General features: G+C 48.8%; 1 protein-coding gene across 1 annotated transcript in view; it reads left to right on the top strand.

Annotated features, from left to right (window-relative positions):
• The first annotated feature begins 12,541 nt into the window (after window positions 1–12,541).
• Window positions 12,542–20,279, top strand: part of SCARA3 (scavenger receptor class A member 3) — a 34,480-nt gene continuing 26,742 nt past the window's right edge. Inside the window, exon 1 of the mRNA XM_024568853.4 lies at window positions 12,542–12,872. Within this exon, the coding sequence (XP_024424621.2) occupies window positions 12,866–12,872 (7 nt within the window). The 5' untranslated portion in view covers window positions 12,542–12,865. The remainder of the gene's footprint in view (window positions 12,873–20,279) is intronic.

Below are 20,279 nucleotides of genomic sequence, written 5' to 3'. Positions count from 1 at the left end.
TAGCATTTATTTGTGGAACCAGGCCTTCCCGGCTCCTTGATTGCCGAACCTTAACTGTTGTCCCCATTCACTGGGGCCCAGCCAAGCAGGGTGGGCTTCCTGGGCGCAGGACTCTGCAGCCCCACGCTTGGTGTGGTTACAGTCGAAATTCTTAACAGTTCGTGAGTAAGGGCCCCGCATTTCCATTTTGCACCAAATCTCGAACATCATGTTACCCACCCTGTAGCATGAAAGGGGCTCACTTGGCCCCAAGTTCCTCCTGCTTCCAAGAAGAGTCTTTTTTCTGGATTCCTTTGTCCAGGGGCTTGGATTCGATCAAGGCATGGGAGCCATCTCAGCGGCACCGCCTGGCAAGGAGGGACCAACCCAGAAGCCCCTCAAGTCTAGCTACTTCCCCGGGGAAGAAGCAGAGCCACCCACCGTGGACCGCCAGGATGCTGGAGTACCGGAGAAAGGACAAGAGGCTGGAAGATTGTCGTCTCCCGAGTGGGGGAGATGGGTGGGCTGGGCAGGTGTGGGAAGCCTAGTTCGGGGGGCGGTTTTGAAAACCACGTGAGGTGAAAGGGTTGAGAGGAGCCCTACCTGCCGGGGCTGTTTTCCTGTTCATTAGTTTCGAGGTACAACTGGAGGCCCAGGCCCTGGTCGCTCAGAGTTCAGAAGCAGCTAGGACCCACTCCTCTTCCGGAGGGAGTCTGGGGGAAGCTTCTAGGCCTGTGAAGGAAGCAACTGGAACTGAGTGCGTGGGATTCTGACTACAGTCTCAGTGCCACACGTAGGAACTGGGTGACCTTGGACCACTCGCTTTGTCTTCTGGGTTTCTTCCAGACAGTAAGGAATCTGTTTTGTATCATCTCTGAGGTCCTCCCTTCAACCTAACTTGAGACAATGCCGAGTGTGAAAAGATCCTCAGCCCAGAAAATAACAAAAATCTAGTGAAAATTTGGAGCAGTATTTCTCCTCCTTAGAACATGAATGCTGGTGGAAAACCAGAAGAATTGTTTCTGAGCATGCTTCTGTAACTTTTCTGTTCTAAGGCTCCCCCGGCCTCTGGCACAGGACGCATACATCTGCGATAATTATATTAAAAAAACCGAACTTTTAGATCTGCCTTAGTCAGCTGAAGCAGGGGAAGGGAGGAGGGGAAGCAGGGACTAGGAGGAAGTAACCTGATTCCCAGCCAAGACTGTGGTCCCCTGGGCACCATGGCTTGAGCACTCCAGGGGAGAAGTGTGAATTTTGAAAGCACCATAAATGCATCGCTGGAGTACGACTGTTCTAAGTAGATCATAGAGGTCAATGGGTCAGCCCTCACACAACACTTGATTCCTAACCCCCCCTCCCCCCATTGCTTGCCCTCTGGACTTCTGGACCTTGCCTCTTTTGAAGCCTTGGGCTCTGCCCTGGCCTGCTGTACCAGAGAGGACCGACCACAGCACAGGGCAGGACCACCAGCCCTCGCCCCAGCTCTCTAGATTAGCTCTTGTGAGCTGCTGAGTCACTTGGCTGACTCATTAGAATTCGTCCTTTTGGCGATGCTGCTTTTATTTAAATCACTCTTCTCCCCTGCGCACTCAGGCAACGAGTTTGGGGTTTTGGCTTGATCTCTTTTCTTTGAGGGTGTTGGGGGAGAATGGGGGGGTTCTCAATCGGGAAGAGGGGAGGGGGAAAGTAAGGAGCTTTACATTTATCTGTTTCTTTATGCTTGGCCTTGTTAGTGTCCCCGTCCCCACCAGTGTCAGGCTCAGTGCCACCAGCACGACAGCTTAACCATCGCTGATGTAACTGGAACAAGTAGAAATGGCCGAGAGCACTACTCTGTGGCCTATAATTAAGAATCACTCTCCAGGCTCTAATTATTTAATGGGTGTATTCAGTCAACTACAGGGTCATGGACAAAAAGCATGGATAATAAAAGCATATACAATGAAATCAGCCCACAGCGGGTGCAGAGGAATCCCAAGTGCGTTTGGGGGGGATGCTAAAGTCCACAAACGTTCACTTCATCAGTTGTGTTTCCCTTATCGTCCCACCTGGGATCTGTCTGGGAAAGTGGGTGAGGCTAGGCCCTCCTGAGCTGCTTAGCGCAGACCTGTAAGGAGACAAATATTACCAAACGGTCTTCACTGTTAATCCTGCTCTTGACTGGTCAGCTCTAACCTTTGCTCCAATTCATAGATTAATGGGCATTTTTTTTAATTGGCCCAGATTTGCCTGAGGTTAAATCTGCTTTTTTTTTCACAACCACCGGGAATGCAACTACTAATAATTTTGGATCAGTGGTTCTCGGTGGAACTATACAGTGGAATTATCCGAGAAGAGATTTAAAAATTACCAGTGCCTAAGTCCCACCTCCAGAAGTTATGACAGAAGCCGGATAGAGCATCAGGAGTTTTTCAACTCTCCAAGTAAGTTGTTTTGTTGGTTTTTTTCCAAGTAATTTTAATACGCAGCTGGAGTTGAGGACCACTGCTTTCCAGCTGACACATTGCTGGCTTACAGTTTCCCCAGTCGATCCTTAATGCATCTCTACTTCCTTGTGAAAAGTATGTAGTATTCTTCTCATTTTATAGAAGAGAAAATCGGGGGTCAAGGGAATCTCAGTTAGCAGGTTTTTGCTTGCACTGAGCTGAAATCAGCCTCCTTATACCTTCTTCTCTTCCCTGTGCTGTATTTCTATGGTATTGTATGTTACGTTGTTCCCTCGTTACAACACAGCCTTCACACACCGGAAAGCAAATAATTCCATCTCAAATGTGTATCTTTTTACAGGTCCTGTGCCCTCCTCTCGTAAAAGGAGGTTGGCGGATACCTCACTGAGCTCATGTCTGACCCTAGGGTTCTCCCTGTTGTCATTGTCCCTCTTGTGTAGCTTTAGGAGCAAATACCAGCTTGGGCCCCCCAGGTGAGAGGGTGGTGAGACTCTGCCTGTGATTTGATATGAAGCTTCCTTACCCCCAAGGCACCATCTGCTTAATCTTACGTCATTATAACACATTGCTCCCCAAACTGGTCACCGCTGACCCTGGGGCAGGCGGTGGTGCACGGGGACTAGGAGTCCACAAAGACACGGAAGCAGCTGGCTGCAGTTCCACTCAAAGATTTGGGGAGAAAAGTTAATATTTAATGAGAAATCAGCCTTCCTTCTCTCTTCCTTTCACCTGTCCTTTTTCGAATCCTCTCTAAATCTCATGCTTCTAATGGGTGTTTATTTATACATACATTTATATTTAGAATGTGGGTATATAATATGTATGTGCATAACATATATTTCAGGTATAAACCTATAAGATATTTTGCCTTTTTCTTTTCTCTTTAAAAATAAGCATAAAATCATATTATGTATATTGCTTTGCAAATTGTTCTTTTCCACTAAATAAAATATTATAGACATCCCTCTAGGTCAATACATAGATCTAATGTATACTTTTTAGTAGTTACATGTTTTATTCAGTCATTCTCCTATTTCAACTTCTTCTGTGGCATGGTGGTGCCTTTATTGGTATAAGGTAGAGTCTCAAATTGAGATTGCTGGATATTGTTGTCCTTTTGAATTTTTGCCAATCTAGTGGGCATTTTGCTCCCTTCTTAATCTCTTCATCTGATTACTGTTTTCAACTGTGCATCTTTAAATAAAGCTTCCTCTTGTGTACTGATTTTTTTTTAATCCTCACCGAAGACATGCTTACTGATTTGAGAGAGAGGGGAAGGGAGGGAGAGAAGCACGGATGTGAGAGAAACATGTATTGATTGCCTTTCCCTGCTCGAAACTCAGGCACGTTCCCTGCCTGACCAGGAATCACACTCATGACCTTTCAGTTTACCGGACAGGGCGATGTTCTAACCGAGGCACGCCTGCCAGGGCTTGTTGTGTATTGATTTGATATGATTTCAAATCCGCTTACCGTATTTTGCCGTGTATAATGCGCACCCACGTTTTTGGCCCAAACTTTTGGAAAAAATTCTTTCATTTTAATGTTTTAATTCAAGTTTTATCTATTTGTATTTAGGCATTTTTTTATAAAGGAATTTTAACATTTATTTTTGAACATATTATGGTATGAGAAATTTTATGTGACAAATAATTACAAAACACAAGGACAGATACAAGGTATTTCAGGCACTACCCATGTATAATGTGCATCCTTATTGTTCCCTCAAAAATTTGGGCATAAAAAGGACACGCTGTACACGGCAGAGTACGGTAACTGTGGTGTAGGTGCAGGTGCTTCCATCTATCTGCTTGTGACTTAAGTCAAGCAGTGTGCAAGGAGGCTGTGTCCGGGTGGTGTCGTGATGTCGGGTGTCACCGAAAAGCATTCAGTAGCTCAGCCAAGGAGGGGCACAGATGGAGGCTTGTCGATAAAACACGTGGAAAGGGAAAGCAGGATGGCAAGGAGACATTTTGACTTTAAGTATCAAGAGTTTGTGAGGCCTCCCTGAGGGCACTCAGTCTGGGCAAGCCTATGCTTTGCTGATCTAAATAGCTTTCTGAAGACATTTAGGGCTCTAACTGCTGCCTGGACTAGGGCGGCTCTTACCAGCAGTGGTGAAAACCGTCCAGTGGACCCACGAAAGAGATCAGCTTCCCTGTCAACACTGCAGTCCTCGTTACCTAGCAACAAGGGACTTTTGCTTTGGTGCTGGCAGCTGAACGCCAGCTCTCCATTGGCTAAACCATCTCTCCCAAGTACCAAGTCATATAAAGGCATACCACAACTAAATTCGGAGTTCACTCCTTCATCTCCCCTTGCCTGGAACAATACTGTGATTAATCTACTAGTGCTTTGGATATGTTATTTCTTTATTGGCTTATTAAGAGAGATTTTCCTGTATGCTTTTGGCTTGTGACATTATTGTAATTCCTGCAGTGAAGCGGTGTTAAGCTGTTGGCACACAGTCTCAGCATAATTTTGTCTCCTTAAAACACCTCTTTTGTGATTTGCCAACTCATATTGTCCGCTTGTTTTATTGAGTTATTCATCCTTGTCTTCTATCAATTTATCGAAGCACTTTAAATAAATAAAGTAACCCTATATATGTCAAAAATATTTTTTACCAAGCTAGCATGTATCTTTTACCTTTTGACTATGGAGGCTTTACAATTTTTTATGTAGTGAGATGTGTTTAGTTTTCCCTTTATACTTTCTAGGCCTCCTGTCTTGTTTAAGAATGTCTCCCTCCCATTGAAATATGAACAGTTATTCTCCTAGTTTCCTCTCGTTTTCCACCATGTTAATTTTGTATTCAGGCAATCCCAGTGGACCATGTGTGCACGCATGCCTGTGAGTTTGTGAAGGAGGGAGGTAAAGCCAGGATCTAAATGTAATTCTTCCAGATACAGAGCCAAGTATGTCGACAAGACTTATCAAATAAACCACCCTATTCAGGCTGAGCTGGAGTGCCGGTTTGTCATCTATGAAGTTTCCCAAATAAACTTGGATCTGTTTTAGGACTTTCCAGTTTATTCCTCTGATCTATATCTTCATTCACATGTAACGTATTATTTTCACAACAGAGCTTTGGTGTATTTGGACAATGCTCTAACCAACTGAGCTACCCAGCCAGGGCTATTTTCACTACACAGCTTTAAAACAGTATTTAATTTTGAGAATGCAATTGCCTTCACTTATTTTTTGCAAGTTTTTTTGGCTAGTCATGGACATTATATAAAGTTCCATGTAAAATTTAAATTAATTTTGTCCAGTTAAAAAATGGTATTGTAGTTATAGTTGCACTAAATGCACATATTAGTTTTGGAAGAATACACATTTTTATGTTCTTTCTATTTAGAAACATGTCTGGAAATAATTTAAGCTATTTTTGTTTTTAAATGAATTGTTCTTTTATCGAAGTAAGATATGCATATAACATTGAACTATCAAATAGTACTTAAAAATAAGGCATTACAACTTACTAAAAATCAATAGTACAAAAAAGTCCCAATGTAGCAGAGCTCGACCACAAAACCCACCATCCCACCACCCTGTCACCTCCCCTGCCCCAATCCAGTAAAACTATTAGTTTCATATTGAAATAAATGTTTTTTCATTATGATATGGCATGCAATTTTTATATCATTTTTTAAAATAAAAGGAAAGACTTTAGAGGTTTGCTACTGCCGTCATTATGCAAGTGGAAAAATGAGAGAAATCCTGACCAAGCGTATCATACTGAAAAATTGCAGATTTTTGTTCCAATGTTTCTCCTCTTTCATTCAGCTTTGCGCTCCCATTCTCTAAGTTATGGCCTAATAGGTGTTTAATGCCTTCTTGTTAGATTACCTGAATTAATTTTTCAATTAGTGCAATTTAAGGTCCCTTTTTTTTAGTAATCTCACCTCATTTTTTATTTATATCAGAACTATAAGGTCCATGAGGCTGGAGAACACAACCTCAGCACTAGCACAGCTCTTGGCCACGGATTTGTTTAATAAAGGATTGAAAGCTATGAATAGCCCAATATCAACTAGATCTTTCTCTCTGAATTACTAAGCTTCATCCTTGCAACTGATGATGAATCTAAATGTAGGGTTTAACTTAATTTCTCTGGAATTTTATCTTATAAATAAACGCACTGTATGCACCTGTCCACATCGTTCTGAATGAGAAACGAAACCTTGCAAAGAAATAAGCTTGGCTTTGGGGGCTCCCTCCGGAGTATAGATAGAAATGTCTAGGAGGGCTCCTCTGATCAATTTTAAAGCCCAGCCTCTTGAAAGCCTGCCATAAAGAAACTCCTAGGTACCAAATCCTTTGGAGAGTATCTTCCTCAAAAGCATTCATGCTCCTTCCGCTCTGGTCTTTTTATTTTGATGTGTGTAGTTCCTGGCCACCTGGGTACAGGGATTTTCCGGTCCTATTTGCCGTCCTGAAATTGTGGGATTCTGGAAGATCCCTTTGCATTGTCCACGGGATAGTTTGGCTAAAAGAGTCTCTGCTTCCGACAGATCATGAAGGCTCCTTTTTTATCCACATCCAGTCCCAAAGGAAGTCAGCCACTTTCTTCCTGAATATGTGACTTATTAGGATGAACTATCTAAGTAGTTTGTGTTTGCTAAGACTTCATTATAGAGATCAGGAAAGTTTGTAATTACAGTGCTTTCCTCAGAACTTCACCCTTACAGAGTTCATCAAATAAGGTATTAAGTTGACAATATGAAGCCCCCTTTAAGGATTTCTCAGGCTAGAATTCATATTATATAGCATCACCCACTGGTAAAGAGTGGTATTGCAAGGCACTGCTTGGCCATTGATATGCTAGCTCTCCATTACCCACAATTTTGCTTTTCTATCAGCTACCCATGGTCAACCACAGTCTAACATGTTAAGTGAAAAATGTCAGAAATAAACGATTCATATGTTTTAAACTGCACTTCGTTCTGAGCAGTGCAACAAAATCTCACGCCGTCCCACTCCATCCTGCCGGGTGCTGCCATCCTTCCGTCCAGTGTATCCGCGCTGTGCACGGGGCGCAATTAGACGATGAAAGTCCACACGCGCATGATGTTTGTTACGTTACATTGTTACAACTGTTCTATTTTATTTACTACTGTGGTTAATCTCCCGCTGGGCCTAATTTATACATTAAACTTTATCATAGGTATGTACGTGTAGAAAAGTTCATAGTATACATAGGTTTAGTACTATCCACACCTTCAGACATGCACTGAGGGGTCTTGCAGTGTATCCCCATGGACAAGGGTGGACCGCCGTACTAATAAATTCCAATACTAGTAGATGTAATGTGAGGTAAGAATCTGTAGACATGGGAGAAATTTCAGGTGGATTTCTGGGAGGAAGCAATGAAAGATGGGAAACTCAAGCATTGTGAAAATATAACATCGTTCGGAGATTGGGCCAAAAAAAGCCAACTTAATATCGCTCCAACCAAACATCTCCGATTGAGAACGTTGATGGATTGTTTCCCAGGGAATCCTCTTGCTTATTTTAACCAGGGAATTCTGTTACTTATTTAAAATGGAAGCCAGTAGGAGGATGGGATTTAGATTTTCCCTTAGAGCCAACTTTTCTGGAAACTGCCGCAAAATACCCTAGACTGGCAATCTGTGTCCTTTGAAAAATATTTCCCTCCTGTGCAGCATTGATAGTAGAGCGGTGAGCATAGCTGCCTTCCAAACATATGATGCCCCTTTGCTTCCAAAGGATTGAGCATTTGGGGGGAAACACTGGCTTTAACAAGAGAGTAACGCTGCATGGACTTTGAATCCATGGCATCGGAGAGCTTATTGAGGAGAAAGGGCAAAAACCTGGCAAAGGTCTGGGTTGGAGGGGGTATGTTAATGAGTGGTGGGGCTTGCCAGCATCCATGTGTCCCCCTTTCCCTGTGGTAATGCAGCTAAGGGGTGTATCCCAGCCCCCTGGCTTTTGGTTGGGGCCACGTGATTGAGTTCTGGCCCGTAGAATGGGGCTGATAGTCATTTGATGCCTCTTCTAGGCCTGTCCCATGATAATCTCCAAAGCTCCAATTTCTCTTCCTCTTCTACAACAAACTTAGAGGCTACTTATTAAAGAAGGTGACACCACAGGGGGGAACAGGCCTGGATCCCCAAGTCAACATTTTTATTTAAAGATTTTATTTATTTATTTTTAGAGAGAAGGGAAGGGAGGGAGATAGAGGGAGAGAAATATCAATGTGTGATTGTCTCTTGCACACCCCCAACTGGGAACCTGGCCTGCAACCCAGGCGTGTGCCCTGACCCGGGATTGAACTGGCAACTCTTTGGTTCACAGGTCAGCTCTCAATCCACTGAGCCACACCAGCCAGGGTGTGAGTCAACATTTTTAAGATAAACAACCAACCTGCAATGGATTGTGATTTGAATGAGAAATAAACTATTATTGTACTGTCCTTAGAATCCTGTACTTATTTATTAAAGCTAGAGTGACTTACTCTAGCTACTACAGAAATTGTCTTGAAATGGGATGCCACTGGAATGGAAACAAATATGTGGCATGAGTCTAGCACTTGAGTAGCAGGATGTGAGAAACTGAACATCTTTCTTCTTCATTAGTACACTGTGTGAGGGGCCTCGAAATTCCCGCAGACCGACAGCTACTTCATCCTTCGTCCTTCCCTTTCCCGAATGGGCCTGTTTGCTGGGTGACCTTGTCCACCCTCCTTCATCTGAGACTGGAGTCACTTCTAAACCTGGTGGAAAGGACAGCATCACAGGGAGCACCTTGGGGCCTTGGACTTGGAGCTCAAGCTATTCTCTCTTCCATTTTGCAACGACTTTACACGTTGAAGATGGTGGTGATACAAGATGGAAGATCCCTGGGTCCCTGGTCACCGTTTGAATAAGAAATAGACCTTTGTTGTGTTAAGACAGTGGGGCGTGGGGGTTGTTGCCACACCAGCGAGGTTACTCTCAGTAATTGACAGAAGGCTAGGCAATGCCAATATTTACAAAATACAGCAAATAGGAGGAGCCATTTGAGAAGGAGAAGTCAAAGAAGTTTAGGAGATACAGAAATGTGTAGAATCTGATAAACCAGGAAAGAGAAATTCAAGGAGTTGCCAATTAGTATTTGTGATGGTTAATTCTCTGTGTCAACTTGGCTAGGCCATAGTACCGGATATTTGGTCAAATGTTATTCTAGTTGCTTTTAGACGGGAAGGTATTTTTTACACGAGATTCACATTTAAATCAGCACACTTCGAGTGGAGCAGATTACCCACCATCATGTGGCGGGCCTTGTCTGATCAGTCAAAGAAAAAGTTTGCCCGCCCCAGAGAAGAAGGGAATTTCCCCCGTAGCCTGGCTTCGCACGTCAGCTGCAACGCTAACTCTTTCCCGGGTATCCAGCCTCCTGGTTATTGCACCTGTGTCTCTGGAGAAACCTGACTGATACAGTGTTAAATCTACAAAGTGGTTGAAGGGATACAGATTTTGAAAAGGAAGGAAGGGAGCAATTTCACCGAGCACAGAGGGGTGAAGCTACATTCTAAGAAGGAAAACAGAAGTAACATATTAATGCTGGGGAGGAGCATGTGTGCAGAAGGAAGCCTCAAAGGCATGGGTGGGGGTCCTAAGCTCTAGGAGAAAGGGAGATGGGTTTTTTTCTTTGTTTGTTTGCCTGAACTTGAAAACAGAAGAAAGTCTGTGATGCTATCTAGGAGGTTTTATTCTGAGCAAATTACAACATGGCTCAGGAACTGAGGTGGGACTTTCTCCCTTCATTAACACCTGGAAGGTTCTACCATTGGCGATTCTGTTTTTTCCCTCCTAGATGACCTCTGTTTCTTAGCTATTAACTTTAGCTATTTACCTTTGACTTTCGATATAAGCCTGGCTTATGTGCCTCAATGACCTCCACTCCATCCCCACCCCAGCTCAAGTTAAAAACTGTATTAAGCCATTCCCCCAACCCCATTGCACCCGGCCTCACCCTGTCTGCTGCTGCCTGTGCCTCTGCACTGTAGGCCCAGCTGAGCCACATCCAAACAGTGCCATAATGTGGTCTCCCAGGAGGAGTGGGTCCAGTCAACCCTCAGTCCATTCCTTTTGTAGGAATGGCTGCTGAAAGCTTTTATACAAAGGCTGGTGTATTATCTAGGAAATCCTGTCTCCTCCCTTCTTGATCTGTGATCTGTGGTCATCCTTTATGCTCCTCTTTCTGCCTTCTTCCCTCTCTGAGCTATTCTGGTGCTTTGGCCTCTGGTGTCTGCCAACTTGTCCCCAGCCCTTTCCCGCCACCCCACAGGTCTGGGTTTCCTCTCCCCAGAGTCCTTTGGAGCTGGAGTTTATCCTCTGAACGTCTTCAGGGCTGGGGACCAGCTCTGCTCATCCAGGGCTCATCTACGCCCAGGCACTGATATCTTTCGTTGCTTTGCTGATTCACCTGCATTTTCATAGCAACACCACAGGCACATAAATTCTCCAGTTGCAAAGGGGCAACATCCTCTCTGTGTGCACGTAAGAAATGGCCAAACCTGCAGAGGATTTTTATGCATTTATTTGAGCCAAACTGACGATAATTACCAGTAAGTAAGATCTTAAGTGCCCCAGAGAATGACAGTTAGCAGTTTCTTTTATACATTTGGAAGGAAGGAAGGAAGGAAGGAAGGTAGGAAGGAAGGAAGAAAGGAAGGAAGGTTGGTTACCCAAAGGTAGGAAAAAGCAAGGTAAGAATCGAATTACAAGAGAGTTAAGAAGATCATGTGCTTTCCTGAGGGTGGTTATGCTTCTGAGGGGTCTGAAAAGGAGGTGTTTCAGAAGTGTGTTAACCTAGATGCACAGAAACAACAGGTAGGGCTTGCTTCAGGCAGAGACACACCTCTTACTCGGGAAGCTGTACCTTTGAGGCATGACTGCCCACCATGCCCTGCTCGGTTAGGAATTTATGGTCAGATCAATGTGTGAGATTACTTTTGGTTGGATTTATCACAGCGCTCCTTTTTCGTCCTCATCCCTGAGCCCTGGTCTCCCCAAATGGTACCGTGGTCCCTGGCCTCGCTCTCCCGGTTGTCTGGAGGTTCTGTTGAGAACGGAACCTCGTTTTGAGAACTGACATCACTGCAAAGTGGAGGAGATTAGAGAGAGCTGAACATCGCCCTTTCTGAGTGGGTGGGACCAAGTTTCTCTGCCCCTTCGGCCTCCCCTACTTTGCACTTCAAGGGCCAAATGGGGGTCAGCCCGGAGGCGCGGGCGGGAGGCACAGGGACTGACGGCAGCTATGGAAAGAGACCAGGCAGGGCCGCCCCCGCTGTGGTCCCTTCTGTCACTGAACTGCCCTGCGCGGCGTTCACACACCGCAACACCATTCCTTGTTTCATCGTTGGCTTTCCTCGCGGAGACAGTGCGGTATGACGTGTTCCACGCACTCCGAGAGCTTGGGGCGGAATTTGGTACATGGCAGGTGCTCAGTAAATCAAGTGTTTGTCCCACCAGTGAAGAATAACATGGGAAGGTCTCAGCGGAGCGCCTATGGCAAGAGTCACAGCTCCTTGCTGCAGGTTAGTTCCCCTCAGATTTCACGGTTTACACCGCAGGCCCTTCCGCGAACAAAATCACAGAATGTGGGAGTGCGGGGGACCCACTTCCCTCATAAAGAAAACCAACGTTTGCAGACGTCAAGTGACTGACCAGTCGCTCAACTAGGGCGGCAGAGCTTGAATGACCAACCATCCCCGTCTGCCCAGGACGGAGGGGTTCTAGGAACGCGGGACTTGCAGCGCTAACCCGGGGACAGTCCCCGGCAAACCAGGACGGCGAGGGCCGGGGCTGGAACCCAAGGACCCCTCTTGCTCCCAGCCCCTCTACCCCTCGGAGGGGTGAAACAACGTGCAGGTCGGACCTCTCGCAGCCCCACCCCCAGCGCACCCCCACCCCCGCCACCCGGCGGCCCGCACGGGCGAACAGCTGCTCCAGAAGCGCCCTCGCCGTGCGCTCCCCCCGCACAGCCGCGGCGGGCTGTCCCGAGCTCCTGTGCCGAGGCGTGGGCGCGGGCGCAGGGACCCACGGCGGCACAAAGAGGCCTGGCCGCGGCAGTTTTGAAAATACCAAGAAGTTGATCTGGGCCAGGGCCCAAGAAGTGACGAAGAGGGAGGGAGCGAGGGCGGGAGCGCGGGGATCGGGCGGCCGCAGAGCTCGCCGGCCTCCAGCGGGCGGCGGGATGGGCGGCGGGCCCGGCGCCCCCAGGCTGCGACCCCGCGAACCCTCCCCTCGGCGCGCCGCCTCTGCGCCCCGGTGCTGCCCCAGAACTCCGACTCCGAGCCCGGCTTCCGCGGGCGGCGCGTAGGGCGGCGATCGGGTGGCCCTCGCGGAGCTGCCGGCCTCACCCCGGTCACCCCGCCGTTGAACCGCCAGGAGCGAGGCCCTCGGGAGGCCCCGGCGCGAGGGACCATGAAAGGTAAGCCTCGGGCGCGCGAGTTCCCGGAGGAGAGCCTGCGGGACCAGCACACCCGGGCGGGGCTGAGGAGGGGAGGGCTCCCCGGGTCTTCTCCCCGCCGGACCGACCCCCTCGCGGGAGGAATGAAGACCCTGAAGTCAGGGAGAAGGGAGAGCGGAGGAAGCGGGGAGAAAGTTCATACTGTCCCGTCCTGTTCGTCACTCTGGCCCCAAAAATCTACTTTACATCCCGGAGACGTTTCTGATCCCTTTAACCGGCCAGCGCGGAAGGATGTCACCAGCCCAGCCTCCCGGCAGTGCAAATCCCCACCCGGAGGATCCCGCAGCCCCACCTAGCCTTCTGCCCAGCCCAGGCCAAGGGTTTTCCTCCAGAAATTCCACCCCTTCTTCAGGAGAGCCCTGTGGTGTCTGAGTCTCTCAGCCCAGGCTCGCCCTTCCCAACCTCAGAACCAGGGCTGACCACCCCTGCCCTCTGACCTCCTGGGAACAAAGCGCCTGGAAAAGACCAGTGGTCCAGACCTGAGCCGTCCCCAGGGCAGTGGGTCATCTGATGGTGGCCGTTGCAGACAGTTCTTGGGATGGAAAAAAGAATCAGACTTGGTCCCAGGTGCTCCTGCCTGGGCGGGGCTTTCGTGAGGCCTGGGAAGCACATGCTTGGTCTTCGCGCTCATTTTCAGGCTAAGAGAGAGGCAGGCTGTGAATGGGACAGGAACCGAAGGGGTTTTCTCATGCTGTCTCCCGTGCTTTTCATTAACCCTCCCTTAGCACCCGGGCAGACGCTTAGACGCTTGGGCTCCTAGCAGCGGGAACCTCACTACCTCTTCCGCGTAGTGAGTGTTGAAGCTGAAAGAGACTTTCAAGATCTTCTGCAGGGCTTGAAACTATACTCTCGGGTGATGCTGAAGAAGCGGCTCTGTTTGCGTCCTTTACATATAAAGGTCTGAGGGTTTCTCTGATTGAATACAGCCTCCATAGGTGAGGAAACTGAGGCCCAGACAGGTAGGACCAGCTTCATGGGTAGAAGGCCTCACACTAGGTTAATGCTCTGCTGTCGCTGTCTTGAAATTCTTAATAATATTTTTAACAAGGGACCCCCACACTTTCATTTTGCACTGGACTCTGCAAATTATATTGCTGGTCTTATGGGCAGGAGAAAGGACTTGCTTAAGATTCATAGCCAGTCAGGGGGAGTAGAGCCCATGGCTCCTGACTTCCAGGCCAGAGCGCTTGCTTCCCTGCGGCCCCTGGTCTCGTGATGGCCTCACCATGTTTTGGGCTGTCTAGGATAAGGCAAGCAAGTTACAACCAACCTCAGGGAGTTCGAGTGGCAGCAGGGAGAAGCCTCACCCAGAAAGTTTCTGCTCTCAGCTACCACACCTATGGAGCCATACCCTCCCCAGTGAGCCGACAGGGGCAGGTCATTACCCAGAAGCCTCTGGGAAGGTCTTAGACCACATCTCACCACAGGCCTGGAGCCCATGCTTCTCTCAGCCTTAATAATGGTGCTGAGATGCTGCCCAATCACAGAGTGGTTTGGCTCCACCAACCATCCAGACACGCACTGTGAGGGAAAATACAGTGTGGGGAAGACAGGCAGGTCCCCAATCCTCCCAAATGGAGGAGACACCCCCAGCTCCCAAGGAAGATGAGGTCAGGAACACAGGACCCACCTTTATGAAACTCAGCGAGGCAATTCTACTCCTCTGAGTGGAGGAGAAAAGAGCCAGCGCGACAATATTTAGAGGAGGCCCCTGAGGAGGACCAACTGAAATGCGTCATCATGTCATCAGGCTCAGGGTCCCCCTGGCTTGCTGGCTGGGAGGCTGGGAGTCTCAGAAAGACGTTTGCGGCTTGCCCTCCCACCTCCTTTTCCTGCTCTCAACCAGCAGCCTCAGTACCATGCGGGGCCCAGTTCCTGCCCACTGAGGCCTTCAGGGCAGCTGTCATTTATTTGTCCTCCAGTCTCCGGGAAACCGTGTTCTCCCATAATGAACCGGGACCTGGGCTGCGGGGCTGGGGGGCTGCGGGGGGTGGGGTGGGGGAGGGACGAGGAGTGAAGCCCAGCACTCCTCCCTGCAGGGTCTTCCATAGTCCTCCCCAGGAGCCAGGAATTGCCGCCACCTCGGCCCGAGATGGAAAAGGCAGGGCAGACAGCAAATATTTGGCCTTTGGGATCGGTGGAGTATGAAAAATCAGGATTTTTTTCGCCCACATGGAAAAAGTAAAGTGCCCGGCAGAGCAGGGCGGCCCCTTCCAGAGCAGCCCTTCTTGGACGGGAGGCTGGCTTCCCTAAAGGCCCCACCACTCGGAGAATTACATCTGTTGACAAAGATTCACCATGCCCGCTCAAAGCAAAACATGGTGATGTTATGTTTTGTGGGGGAGAGGGGTTTTGGCAGGGATGGTACTTACACAAGCAAACACGTTCTCTGAGGAGCACGGCCACCAGTGGCCAGGCGCCAGGGCCGACTCTGCCAGCCGAGCTGTTTCCACTCTGAGGCCCCTCCTGCCTGCCCACCAGCCAGGCCTCCCAGGCAACCGTATCTTTTGATGCAAGCTGGCACCTGGCCCCAGGTGCAGCCCCGCTCACACCTGAGGGCCACACAGCTGCCTCCAGCCCCTTGGTGACAGGCCCATCTCAGAGCTTCCCAGTGGCTTGTCTGAGCCATTAAGAGCCACCTGTGGGATTGTTTCCACAGCTCTGATGAGAGTGTCCTGTCACGAGAACCCTCCCAGCTGTGGGAGCCCCACTCCCAACCCAGAAGCAGCCTAGCCCTCTGGGTCCCTGTCTCCCGGGTGTCCCTGAGGCCATCCTGCTTTGATGCACTGGAAGCGGAAGTGACTGGGTGGAAAACTGTTTGGAAGCAGGCCTGCTGCATGGGCCACTCTATGCCCCTGGGAGACTTGTCCTCAGCTGCCACGGACAGGGCAGAGACACCCCACCATTCTCCAAGCCTGGGAGGAACGGCCCCTCCCCCCAGAATCAGAGAGCAGTGCCCACTGCCTGTGGGCAAAGGGCAGGTGGGGGCAGGAGGGGCCTGTGGAACACAGCAATGTGGTTCCAGGAAGACCCACCTCCCACAGCTCAGTGAGGGGGGATCATACCCACTCATGAGCGGGAAATCTGGGTTCCCTTTGGAAGCCTGACCTCCATCCCCAGGCCTCGGGGCGCTAGAAGGAGCCTGAGACTAGAAGAAAAGGAGCAGATGTGGCAAAGGTGCAAAGACCCGCTTAAATGGCCCATGTCAAGGGATGGGGGAGGGGCTTAGATGTTGGGGATCAGCTCCAAACTCTCTCTCACACACACACCAGTCACCTTGCCATCCAGCTGGGGTACCTTTAATAACTGAAGACTCACATCCCATGGCTAATTTCAGAGAGAGGAAGAAGAATTCCGCTTCTCAGTAGATGTTCGTGGGTAGCTGGGCAGTTTTCGTGAAGGGCAGGCAGCTGTGCTGGGTGCTGGGATCGACAAGTACAGCAGCATGACACACGGTGCCAGTCATATCTGTGCTGCCCCTGTTCATCACATTTAATTTAGCAAGTGTGTGTGTGTGTTGTGAGCACCAAGCCCAAGGTCAGGCCTAGCCCTGTCCCACACCAGCTTTATAACTATGCAACTATGAGGAAGTCATTGGCACTCCCTGAGCCTCAGCCTCCTCATCTGCAAGTGGGATGGGTGATCTTTGAGGTTCTTTCCAGCGTTAACATTCTACTCCATTGTTTTTCCTTCTGTGAGGGCACACACCCACACAAGTTTCCCCCCGGAACAGAACTGTAATGCCCACAGGGTAGTGTGAGATGTGGGTTCATGAGCATGGGGGCCCTGTCTGCCCCTTTCCTGACTCACTCCCACACAGGGCCTGGCACATGGGAGGTGCCCACTACATTCGTTTGGTGGGTACATCTGAGTCCTCCACCCAGCTGGAATCCTTAAAGGCAAGTATCCCCGCATCTAATGTAGGTATTCAGTGAAGATTCATGCTTCTGTTTAACACGCACTTATTGAGCAACTGCTAAATGCCAGGGCTTGTGTATCCATGTGTATCTAATGTCCAAGAAAGATGCAAGAAAGAGCTCGGACACTGCTTTCTCTCAAGGAGCTTACCCTTTGCTAGGGCACGTAAGATGTGTGCCCGAATTATTCAAAAAAGACTAACAGTGGTAAGTGTCATAAGAGAGGCCCCAGGAGGCAGTTCAGGGTGGTATTGGTTCTTTCCCCATCTCTCTTCTGCTGCTTCTCTTCTGGATGAGTCTGGTTTCAGCTGTGAGCTCCTTGCTCCTTACTGGACACCGTTCTTTGAACAGTCATGCCCAGGGTCACAGATGTGACATGGGAACATGTTGATGATACCTGTCTGAGCTCCAGACTCATCTTTGAACCGGAGTCCTGAACATCCCCAGGTTCAGATACCTCCTACGAGGCTCAGGTGAGACACCTGTATATCCTCCTGAACCCAAGCTAGAATGTCGGTTATTCTGGGGTGTCATCCCACACTTTTCAGTCAGTGAACATGTATGGAGAACCTGCTTTGGGGAGGAGGCATGCAAATTTAAAGGCAAACCAGGATGGTTCCTGCCTGCAGGCAGAGACCCTTAAGAAAACCAGACAATCCAGGGAGAAGATGCAAAAGAGCAAGCGGGTGGTGTCTCTGGCAGATCCAACAGGAATCACCTGAGATAAAGAGAGCATTTCACGATGGGGCAGTTCAGGAAGACTTTAGGGAGGGGTTGAGGGTGGGCAAGATTTAGATGGGGTCGCTCAAGGGACAGTCAGAAGAGGCAGGTAGCCGTGTGGGTGAAAGCTGGGCATCATGTCATTGGGCAAATGTGTTTAGGGGTGGTGGGTAGAGATTTGTCTGGAGTTGAGAATTGGCTGAGAGACACAGGGAGTCATGAGACCAGGAGGCCTTGAATGCCATGCTAAGGACTTCCAAATGTGTGCTGTTGACATTGGAGAGGATTTGGAAGGGTTTGTCAGGAGATAGCTTGGTTGCTGCTTCTCCCTGGAGACGCTGGGGAATCTCTTCTTTTGGAGAATGAGAGGAAGAAAATGAACTTGCGAGGGAGCCAAAAGGAGTGGTCAGAGCTCGCACAGAGAAGTATGATGGCAATGTCATGGAAATCGGGGGGTGGGGGAAACGTTCCGAGAGAGAAGTCAACAACGTCAATAAAGTTGGCCGTTAGTCAGCAGAGCCAGCACAGGGTTATTGGATCCAGAGAGTCGGGCTGCAGGGCCGAGAGGGGAATGGGTAGTGCTGAAGCAAAGGTGTGGGGAGGCCTCATGCAGAGAAGTTTCAGGAAAAGGGGACCAAATCATTAAAGTAAGGAGCAGGGCTGGGCATGAAGGGTTTTTCCAGGTGTTCAGTGGAAGGCAGAGGGAAAGAGAAGAGAGGAGGACCGGGGACATGGTGACAAAGAAGGCAGGAGTGGGTGAGCTTTGCCGTTGAAAGAAGAGAGGCTCTCTCTGGGGGTCCCCAAGGAAGAATACGGACATAGACTTTTTGCATTACTAGCTGCATTTAATCTTTTTTTTTAATCCTCACCCGAGGACATTTTTCTTCTATTGGTTTTTAGAGAGAGAGGAAAGGAGAGAGAGAAACATCAATGAGAATGAGAAGCATCGACTGGTTGCCTCCAGTATGCGCCAGGACCAGGGATGGGCGCCAGGACCAGGGATGGGCACCAGGACCAGGGATGGACGCCCAGACCGGGGATAAACCCGCAGCCTAGTTATGAGCCCTGATCTGGAATGGAACCTGCAACTTTTGGGTTATGGGACAATACTCCAACCAACCGAGCCACACCAACCAGGGCACATTTAATCCTTTTATGATGCATACTCATTATGGAAACTTTTGAAAAATTCAGAAAAGGAAAAACTAATAGCCCTCACATGGACTCTTAGCCCTCAGAGATGATCGGCAAGATCTGGATGAGCTCTCTCCCAGAAATATTTCCTTGTGTATCTGCACACAGATTGTTTGCATACATAAGATTACACTGGCACTTGTGTTTTTAAAGTTCAATGATAGAACACAGATATCTCTCCGGGGCAATAAGTACAGAGCTGCCTTATTTTTTCAATGGTTGCATAATATTCCATAGTACAACTATACAGTAATTTATTTAACCAATTCCTTACTGATGGGCATTTGAGCTCTTCGTGTTTTCCCTCAGGTTTGTCATAGCCTCTAGTGATGGTCTGCACACATCCACCTCAGCCTAGTTGCACACGTATTCCCTGCGGGGGAGAATTATTAGAAGGGGGGTCGCTGCGGCAACAGGCAGGCCCACGTGAAGCATGGGAATGAGTGCCACTCTGATCCCCATGCACAAGAGGGCCCGTTTCCACACACCTGTGCCTACACTGGATTTGTGGTGAAATGGCTGGCGGAGTTAGGGGAAGGTGAAGAGCTGAAACCTAACGGCTTTGGTCTTTTCAGAAAGGGAGGAGGTGAGCTCTTCTTTGGAGAACAGGAGGGATGTTGAGGGGGGACCCAGATGGCAGGACTTGCCCGGGGCCAGACCCACACTACTCTGACCGGCTTTCACCTGGCTGGGTTGTCCCAGCTCAGAGAAGAGAAAACAGGACGAGGAAGGTGGGGCGCAAGGGCAGGGGAGGAGGCTCAAGGCTGCAGGGAGCAGAAGCGGATCCTGGGGGCTCGGTGGATAGCCCAGGCAGAGAACAGAGTGTAAGGGCTTAGTGCGTGTGGCTGGGTTGGGAAAGCGGCAGGAGCGGTGGAAGAAAGACGCAGGTGGACGGCAGTATGCGGTCAGGCTGAGCTCCGGCCACCCAGGAGATGAGACCTACAGATTACAGGTCACGGGGCCCCAAGGTCTGCAGGGCCAGTGGGCTTTCAACATAGTGTTGCCACCGTGACAGTTGATGGCGGAAGACAGGATGAAGAAATCACACGGTCCAGGTGAGGGACTGGCCAAGCAGTGTTCCCTGAAGCAGGTGTGCTTCTGAATACCATTTCCATGGGGTTTTAATGGCCACTTAAAAAAAATTATTTTATTGTTGTTCAAGTACAGTTGTCTGCATTTACCTACCACCACTGCCTCCCCCCCCGCCATACGTCACCTTTTTTCAAGAGTGGCAGCAAGTTCCTTGGTCAAATAAGCTTGAGAAATATCGAATTACATGAAGATTGCAATAGGCTTATCTTTTTTTTTTTGAAGGACTAAAAATGTCTTAGTGTACTACTGTGAGTTTCTACGATGGTGAAAGTATGCAGCATTTTCCAGACTAACTTGATCAAAGAATCCTTTTTCAAAGAGTATTTTGGAACTAGCATTCTGTAGGTCATATTTTATTTGTTTGTTTGTTTATTTATTTACTTATTTATTGAGAAGGGGAAAGGGAAGGAGAAAGAGAGGGAGAGAAACATTGATGTGCCATTGC

Source organism: Desmodus rotundus, chromosome 9 (assembly GCF_022682495.2).
Source record: "Desmodus rotundus isolate HL8 chromosome 9, HLdesRot8A.1, whole genome shotgun sequence".
NCBI classification, from domain to species: domain Eukaryota; kingdom Metazoa; phylum Chordata; class Mammalia; order Chiroptera; family Phyllostomidae; genus Desmodus; species Desmodus rotundus.
Note: the sequence above shows the minus strand (reverse complement) of the source record. Positions and strands in the feature narration are given on the sequence as shown.